Source organism: Gossypium hirsutum, chromosome D11 (assembly GCF_007990345.1).
Source record: "Gossypium hirsutum isolate 1008001.06 chromosome D11, Gossypium_hirsutum_v2.1, whole genome shotgun sequence".
Classification (NCBI taxonomy): domain Eukaryota; kingdom Viridiplantae; phylum Streptophyta; class Magnoliopsida; order Malvales; family Malvaceae; genus Gossypium; species Gossypium hirsutum.
This window is the reverse complement of record NC_053447.1, coordinates 50,375,765-50,385,453: the sequence shown is the minus strand read 5'-3', so window position 1 is coordinate 50,385,453 and position 9,689 is coordinate 50,375,765. Positions and strand designations below refer to the sequence as shown.

Below are 9,689 nucleotides of genomic sequence, written 5' to 3'. Positions count from 1 at the left end.
TGCCATCAAGCTGGAAAAATTCTATTGGTGGTGGTGGAAGCAGTAATCCCACTGATTTAATCAAGAAGTAGTTGGACTTAAAGCCATGGTGGTAGAAATTAGAAAACAGGGACTAGAAGAACTTAAAGTCGTGATGGTGAAGTAAAAAAAGAAGTGAACTACTATGTTAGGATGCATTACACAGTAGAGATCCTTGGGTTGAGATTTTTCTTTTTTTGGGAAGAATTTTGTTGTGTTATTTCTTTTCGTGACATTCACACTTGACTCAATCATCAAATTCAAGTGTGCGATGTTACATACGTTGCTAAATTAATTTAGACTATTTACAATTATTCTTCTAATTTACTACAACTTAAATAGAACATTAATACCACTAGTTAACTAGATCAAGAATTGACACAACTTTCGATATTTAAATACATTTGTCTAACATGTCACGATTTTACTCGTGCCCACAAAGTCATTCGTTCCCATAAACCAAACAAGGATTTGTTCAAATTCCATGAAACAATATCATGCTTACTAACAGCAAAAGTTATCACCATTTTAACGAACTAGAGTAAGAAACAATCATTCATAGACAAGCATACTTAACTACACCATTTCACCATATCATCACATAAGATTAGTTACTTAAAATCACCAAGCTTATATGTATATATTGCCGTATATCATTATCAAAATCACAAGATAGCCAAAACAACAACATTTTACCAAGACTCAAAATGACCCCAACCATTTAGGTACATGCCTTTGAAACAACATATCATAACTGTTGACACCATTTTTTGATAAAAACGGTATCGACTTGGGTTTTGAAAAATGAAAACGAAAATGGGAGTCGCCACCAATCTTTTTTGAAGAGGTGTGATCGGGTCACCTCAAAAAGTGGTTGTTTTTAATAAACAATTTGATTTTATTAAAACAACGATTTTGGTCCACGAAATTCAAAAAAACGGATTCGGGAGTCGGTTACGTACGAGGAAGGATTAGCACCCTCGTAACGCCCAAAAATTGGTACCTAGTCGATTAGTTAATATCTTAATGTCGGAAATTGAAAACTTTGGAGAATTTTTAAAAATACGATCCTTAAAAAACTCGAATGATATGGATTAAGATATAAGAGAATATTTGGCTATTTGGTCCAACGAAGAATCGAAACCCAGCGCATTAGGGCACGTTTTCTCGAGTTTCCAAACGCAAAACATTGCCTTATTTTAAAATTTTTGAAAGGATATTTGGCTATTTGGTCGAACGAGAAAAATCGAAACCCAACACATTAGGGCACGTTTTCTCAAATTTCCAAACGCAAAACATTGCCTTATTTTGAATTTTTTGAAATGATATTTCACTATTTGGTTGAATAAGAAAAATTGAATCCCAGCACATTAGGGCACGTTTTCTCGAATTTCCAAACGCAAAATATTGCCTTATTTTGAAATTTTTGAGAGGGTATTTGGCTATTTGGTTGAACAAGAAAAATCAAATCCCAACACATTAGGGCTTGTTTTCTCCAATTTCCAAACGCAAAACATTGCCTTACTTATTTTTTAGAAAAATCCTCATCTCGAGAAAACAACGTGTCATATCCAATGCGTTAGGACTCAACGTATTAAATTCCTGATAATGAGCTTTATTTATGTTTTTAAAAGAGTAATCTCGATTGTTTAGATTCAATGAAAGAAATCGAAACCCAATACGTTAGGGCTCAATTCTCTCGAAGATCCCAAATATCGAGTATTGCTTATATTCTTAAAATTTTTTGAATCTGGGTAAAAATTGACGTAATGGAATGACAATTATGATTATGCAAGCAAGGGCTTGAAAATAAAATAAATACAAAGACAAAGTAATATAGTACACAATTACAAGCATATAAGCAATAAAATTAAAACATTCCTTCAAAACAAATAATGAAAATGTAAATAAAGAAATAAACAAAGAAAATGTATAAAACTATAAAAATATATATGACATATATATATGTGTATATACACAAAATTTTGGAAATATGAAAAATATATGTATGTACATATTTTAAAATTATTATATAAAATATATATATAAGTAAGCATATACATATATACATATGTAACTATCATAAAATATAAAAAGTATATACATAGATATATGTAAATCATAAAATATAATGAACATATATAAAATACATATTTAAAAATATGAAGAATATGTAAATATATATTTTTATGAAAATAAAATAAATATATAGACATGTATATAGATATGTATAAAAATTATGAAATATAAAAATATATATAGGTACGTATATGTATATATATATTACAAAAATGTATGTATGTATATATAAATTATAAGTATAAAAATCTATATAAGTATGTATATATATAAATCAAAGGTATGTATGTATATATAATTAAATCTAAAATTAAAAAGGTACAAATGAGTAACTAATAATAATGATAATACAAGATAATAGTAACAAATTTATTAATTTTAATAAGGAAATAACCAAAATAAAAAAGGGTAAATTGAATTCTAAAACAAACTTTGGGGGTCTAAATCTGCAAATAAACAAAAGGAGTGGTGCAGGACCGAAAAGAGGTATGTTTAAGGAACGAGGGACCAACTAGGCAATATTTCCAGCCCTCAGACACAACGTTTCGGCCTGGACTAAGATGGAACACGCAGAAAATTGAGAGGCTAAATTAAAAAAATAAAAAAGACGAGATTGCACAACAATACAAAAGCGAATGGACTAAAGCAGTAAATATCCCAGAAGCAAAAAAAAGTGCTGATCCTGGGGCAGGCGGGTTGAGTCTTCGGGTCTTAAGGCAAAACGACGCCGTTTTTCCACTGGTGATCTTGGCTTAAAACGACGCCGTTTAATATTGCTATAAAGCCCAATTTTTTTTTAAATTCTCATTTTTCCTTCTTTCTCAAAATAAAACAGACAAAAGCTCTCAAATTTCCTCTCCCCCTCTCCAGCACTGCCCAGAATCCGGTGAGGAGAACTGCCGTTGACGCCGTCGCGCCGGCCACCGTGTATATAGTTATATATGTATATAGTTTGAAAATAAAAGAAAAATAAAAAAATTTCGAATACAAACAGTCCTAAACCGAAAACAAAGAGAGAAAAAAAAAATAAAAAAGGACCTTTCATATTGCCCTTGTTTTTTATCTCTTTTTCTTGCTGATTTGCTTGAATCCTTGTTTGAAAGTGTTATGTTTTTATTTTTTGTTCATCAAAAGGGAAAAAAGAACCCCCTTTTTACAGCGTATTCAGCTTTAGCCGAAAGAAAAGAAAAAAATCAAAGAAAAATCCCCCGATTACAGTGATGAAGCCCCCCTTTACATTTATTTTTTTATTTTATAGCCAAATGCCTATTTGCTTTTTTTTCTGTTTGTTACTGCTTCTCTGCTGTTTTTGCTATCATTGCGTGTTCTTTTTCGTTTTGCAGGTGGTGCTGGAGCAGGTGGCTGAGGTGACTAGGATGGTGGCAGCAGGTTAGGGGCTCAGCGCTAGGGTTTCAGAGACTGAAACCCTAGTCTGACTAGTTGGGTTTTGGGTTTGGGCCTAATTTGGGGTATTAGGCCTGTTTCGGGTTAATGGGTAGGGGTTTTAGGTTTGATTTGGGCTCGGGCAGAAATTGGACTTGTACCTGCCCCTCTTTGCTCGTTTGTCGTGTAACGAAAACAGAGCAAAGACTAAGAAAGACCAATTTCGCCCGGTCTCGTTAATTCTTGATTTGCTCTGGTGCCTCTCTTCAAGTAGCTTTATTTCAATCCATTGTGTCTTGTTGCTTCGATCCACTCCACTGCACTTCAAAGAGATACGGCTTGTAGCTTGAATCCACTTTGCTATAACTTCAGGGGGACGAGGTTTTGGTTTTAGTCTGCTCCACTGCAACTTCAGGGAGATAAGACTTGTTGCTTTAACCTGCTCCACTACGACTTTAGAGAGATAAGGTTTGATATGATAAGATCCACTATCAACGGTCTGTTACACTACAACTTTAGGGAGATGAGCTCAGTAGCTTCAGTCTGCTCCTCTGCAACTTCAGGGAGATAAGACTCATATCTTTAGTCTACTCCACTGCAACTTCATGGAAATAAAACTTATATCTTCAACCTGCTCCACCACAACTTTAGGGAGATAAGGCTTGTCATGGTAAATTTAATCCAACCTACTGCAACTTCAGATGTATGATTCATTATTTTGGTCCGCTCCACTGCAACTTCAGGGAGATCAGATTCATTGTGGTCTACTCTACTGCAACTTCAGAGAGATAATATCTGCTATCTTCAATCTATTCTACTGCAACCTCAGTGAGATAAGACCTGTAGCTTCAATAAAGTTTGATGTGATCTATTCTACTGTAACTTCAGAAAGATAAGATCCATCATTTTGACCCATTCCACTGCAACTTCAGGAAAATAGGACTCGTATCTTCAACTTGCCCCACTGCAAATTTAGGGGATAAGACTTGTAATTTTCAATAAAGTTTGATGTGATCCATTCTACTGCAACTTTAGAGAGATAAGATCCATCGTTTTGACCCGCTCCACTGCAACTTCAGGGAGATAGGACTTATATCTTTAACTTGCCCCACTGGAACTTCAAGGGGATAAGTTTAGTAACTTCAACCTACTCTACTGCAACTTCAGAGAGACAAGGTTTGTTATTTCAACCTACTCTACTGCAACTTCAGAGAGATAAGGTTTGTAATTTATTGCTTTAATCTGTCCCACTGTAACTTTAGGGAAATAAGATTCGCTATCTTCAGCCTGCTCCACTGTAACTTTAGGGAGATAAGACTTGTGGCTTAAATTTTCTTCCCTACTACCTTAGAAAGATAAGATTCGCTGTCTTCAATTTTCTCCACTACTGCTTAGGGAGACAGGATCTGCAATCTTCAACTTACTCCGCTGCTGCTCAGAGAGATAAGGCTGGTGTTTTCGATCTGCTTCACTGCCAGTACAGAAAGACAAGATCTATAATCTTCGACCTACTCCACTGCTGCTCAAGGAGATAGGACTAGTTTTTTATCTGTTTCACTGCCAGTATAGGAAGACAAGATCTGCAATCTTCAACCTACTCCACTGCTGCTTAGGGAGATAGGACTAGTTTTTTTATCTACTTCACTGCCAGTACAGGAAGATAAGATCTGATATCTTTAGTCTACTCCACTGCAAACTCAGGGAGGTCAGACTGGTGTCTTCGATCTGCTTCGCTGTCGGTACAGTAAGACAAGATCTGCTGCTTGTAGTCTGCTCCACTACAAACTCAAGGAGGCAAGGTTTGTGACTTTGCTGATCTGTTCTCTGGGGAACATGACCTGCAGAATCCATTTTATGGACCTATTTATGCCTAGTGCTTAGGATGACATGATCAGAATGAATCAAATGCTCCTAACTAGGTGTGTATGAATGATATTTACATGAATGCAGAATGTCATGAGAATGATCCCTTTTTAATGTTAGGGTTGTCATTGCTCCTTATTCGATAAGGTTTTATTGCCAACACATCAGAATGTTATCTTGCTCGGCTGGTATTATTCATCTCTTACTTAGCCGGATTGACCCCTACTGTAATCTTCAAAGTTCAATCCGTTGTAATCTTCAAGGTTAAGTCCACAGTAATTTTGGGACATAAAATTCGAGCCATCTTCCTCCCACTGAGTATAAGATTTGACTCTTTCTCAACCCTCTCCCACTGTAGTTTAGGGATATAGGATCTAAATCTCTTTGGTCTCTTACACCATTCCTAGGGTGTCGTACCAAACATTTATGCACAATTGTAGAACTTTCTCTTCCAAGAAACCTCTTTTTATCACTCGGTGATCATTGCTCGTTTGTTCATTGAAGCTTTGTCTCCAACACGACATCTTGTCATTTTGTTCAATCAATGTTTTGGCAACAAAATTCCAAAAGATCGTCTTAATTTAGACTTTTCCTTCTTAGACATTTAACCTTTAGACTTGGTGTGTTCTAAACAATAGTCCTATTTCAGGTTCCTATATTATTTAGAAGCTTTCAGAGTAATATACAAAACTCCTTTTGCTTGAATATTAATAGCCCATTAATCGTTATTTCAATGAAAAATGCTTGAATAAGGTTATCACAATGGACAAGATGAAATTTTATTGAGAACAAAGCTCGCATGGAATAAATTAATCCAGATAGAAAATTTTGCTAAGATAAGATGAAAAAGATTATCACAATAGATAAGATGAAATTTTATTGAGAACAAAACTCGAAATGAATAAATTAATCAAGATAGCAAATTTTGCTAAGATAAAATAAAAAAGATTATCATAATGGATAAGATGAAATTTTATTGAGAGCACAGCTCGAAATGAATAAATTAATCAAGATAGCAAATTTTGCTAAGATACGAAAAGAATAAGATGAATATAGGTGCCCCAGATATCGCAGCATGAGCTTCTCTGCATGAGCTTCTTAAAGATCCTTTTAAACTTGATATGTGTTTTAGAAGTCCTAGAAGACTTTGTTGATGCCTCGAGATGCAGTGTCTCACCTTCTTGCTAATTCAGAGAGGACAAGGCTACCGCATGCCCCACCCTTGATCAAAATTTGAACTGCCCATTCCTGGGTTTTCAATTTAAAACTCCTTTGGTCTTAAGGCGCCCTTTGTGGGTTTTCACCTTGGACTCTCTTTTTTCCTTTTCTTTTTCTTCTTTTCTTTTCTTTTCCTTTTTTTCTTTTCGTTTTTTTTTTGTTTTTTTCTTTCCTTTTTTTGTTTTTTTTGAACATTTTTTGATTGAATTCGAACTCGTAGGATCAGGTAAGTCTTTTCTATCATTTCTGGTCAAAATCAACGCTTCTCCAGATAAAGCCTTCCACATAAGGTCCTTTTCAGTTTGATATCCTCTTTCTTCTAAAGCCCTTTTTGTATGGGGAGGATCTTCTTCGATCCTAGGTCCCCCTCATGGAACTCTCTAGGGCGAACCTTCTTTGGTGAGCTCGTGTCTTTTATTGTTGGTACATTTGACCAAGACAAATAACTTTAAACATTTCTCTTCAACTAGGATCTGATCCAACACTCGGAGAGAAGGAATCTTGACCTCAATGAGTAAAACTACGATAAGCCAATGTGTTGCCCCGGTAGCAGTTTTCCTTTCTTTTTTTGTTTTGTTTTTGCTTCCACTGCACCGTGCATTTTGGGGGAAAATGTGTTAACCTTGAACAGACTGCAAACTTTTAACATCGTGCCGTTGTTTAATTTTAGTGCATTGTCAGATATGCTCCTTTTTGGCATTTCATACTGGCATATGATTTTTCAAGAATTCGCAGACTGTTGACTTTGCGACATTGGCATATGAAGCAGCTTCTGCCTACTTAGTGAGGTAATTGATGACCATAAAGATAACTGTCAAAAACCTTAGACGAGATCGGCCCTGTGACAGCTGTGCCCCACAGAGAGAAAGGCCATGGCTTCTATTGATTCTTTGTAAGGTAGTGTCTTGTTCTCCCGTCCTTAACAAATCAGGAGATAAGCTACAATCTCAGTTATCTCCAAAGTCCTAAGGTTTAATCTAGACACATATCTTGCTCAAAAGAAGGTTCTGAGTCAATAGTAGTGTCGCTCATATCATTGATATCTAGAGACCTGTTATAGGACGAAAGTAGATCCAAAGAATAAAAGAATCTAAGAATATTTATCTGTATAGTATGATTATGAATGAAATGGAAACAATAAAATAATATTTGCTCGAAGTGAGAAAAAAAGATGCATTTCATTGAAATAAAGATGTTGGACATAAGCCTATCTCACAAAAGGATTCTTGTTGCCCCTAGGCTTAGAGCAATAAGCGTGTTTTGGACATTACTCTGAATTAGCTCTAAAAAATACAGGGATCTTTTCTGCAGTCCCACTATTCAAAACAATTCCAAGTGTGTTCTCCTCACCAACCCCCTTTTTAGATACGATGTTAATGCTTTGATAGCCGGCGGTTATGACCCTCGGTTGGCCCATAGTGACCGATTTGGGATATCCTTCATTATACATGCTCAGGTTGCTTACTTCATTTTCTTTGTTCTTTAGGGTTAATCCTTTGACGCTTTCTCCCGAATCTATTTTCCCACTTCTTATGGCGTTTTCAATCATCTCGCCAGACATTACCATATCTGAGAAGCTCATGGTAGCTCTTCCCAACATGTGGTTAATGAATGGGGCTTTCAGAATGTTGACGAAAAGCATCGTGGTTTCTTTCTCCAAAAGAGGTGGTTGGAATTGTGTCGCTAACTCTCTCCATCTTTGGGCATATTGCATGAAGCTCTCACTTTGCTTCTTTTCCAAGTTCATCAGTGTAATTTTATCATGTGCCATGTCTTCCACGTGACCATATTGCTTCATGAAAGCCTGTGCCAAGTCCTTCCATGAGTGGATATTGGCACGGCTCAACTGGTTGTACCATTTGGCAGCAGACCCGATCAGACTATCTTGGAAGCAATGAATTAACAGTTGATCGTTATCAATGTATCCTGTCATTCTTCGACAGAACATTGTGATGTGAGCTTCAAGACAATTAGTCCCATTATATTTTTCAAATTCTGGAGCCTTGAATTTCGGCGGGAATACTAGATCTGGGACCAAACTTAGACCCTTAGCGTCAACCCCGCAATGGTAATCTGCATTCTCCATTACTTTGAGTTTTTCTTCCACCCACCTATACCGATCTTCGAGTTGCTTTGGTAGTTCTACCCTTGCTTCTACCATTTCGTCTAAATCAAGAACTACAAGATCAGTTGGATCGTTCCTTAGATTGGAACTTGAGCCTGTAAGGTAGTTCATTGGCACCGAGGTACCGACCTGATATCGTTGGGGTCTGTTAGTAGTGGGCGCCCCTTGTAGATGAACGTCGGGTTAGGCCTGGATGCCTATTGGGGTGAAACCTGGGGGATAGGTAAGGTCTTCATATTCATCTCCAGAATTGACTATAAGGGTTTTCCTTTTTCTAACCCTCTATCCAATAACTGGGTTAACTGGCTCATTAGATTTCTTTGGACTTCTAGCATCTGATCCTTCATATCTTGTTGAAATTTGGTCAATTGCTCTAGCATTTGTATTTGCATCTGCTTTAATCTCTCTAACCTTTGGTCCATTCCTTTAGTTTCTGTTCGGATACCGCAAGGGTGTTGGTTTTCCATATTAATTGAAATAATTTTAATCAATTAGGCTCTTTGGTGGACTTTAATGCTCATGATGTAATGTAATGCAAATGCATGAAATGAATGCAAAAAGAAATAGAGGCATTGATTCTGAATTCAATTCCAATAGAATAACTTTTCTAGAGAACAAATTTCTTTACGTAAAATGGATTACATATGTGGTTTTGCCCTCATATTCTAGGTGAAGACACCGATCTTTTCTTCATATCCGGACGTTAAGATCAAATCTTACGAATTTCCCAAAATTTATCTCTACTATCTTCTTTTTGTTTGATCCGAGCCATGACCCATTGCTCCCCCGCGACGTTCTTTAGTTTTCTGACAGCTCTCGAATAATCTTTATCGGTTTGAATCCTCAGGCAACGAAGCATAGTCGTATGTTCCTCCACAGGCTTCCAGCCTTCTCTCGTTGTGTTTAATCAGTTCATATTCGGGCAGTCGCATTATATTCCCTTTATCAAGGAATTCGTTTTCCATGACAAGCTTTTCTCTTTAGCAATCAAATTTGAATCAAC

At 36.3% G+C, this 9,689-nt stretch overlaps 1 protein-coding gene across 1 annotated transcript; it reads right to left on the bottom strand.

Annotated features, from left to right (window-relative positions):
* Window positions 1-7,828: 7,828 nt before the first annotated feature.
* On the bottom strand, window positions 7,829-8,797 carry LOC121223197 (uncharacterized). The gene is made up of 2 exons (XM_041104316.1): window positions 8,287-8,797; window positions 7,829-8,178 (listed from the first exon to the last, which is right to left on the bottom strand). The coding sequence occupies exons 1-2, from the start codon at window positions 8,795-8,797 to the stop codon at window positions 7,829-7,831; spliced, it is 861 nt and encodes a 286-aa protein (XP_040960250.1).
* Window positions 8,798-9,689: the final 892 nt, after the last annotated feature.

Excerpts from the sequence above, each read along its gene's own strand:
- LOC121223197 (XM_041104316.1), bottom strand. The coding sequence starts at position 8,797 with ATGAACTACCTTACAGGCTCAAGTTCCAATCTAAGGAACGATCCAACT. Across the intron at positions 8,179-8,286 it reads GAACTTGGAAAAGAAGCAAA|CCCCATTCATTAACCACATG; the intron begins GTGAGAGCTTCA and ends ACATTCTGAAAG.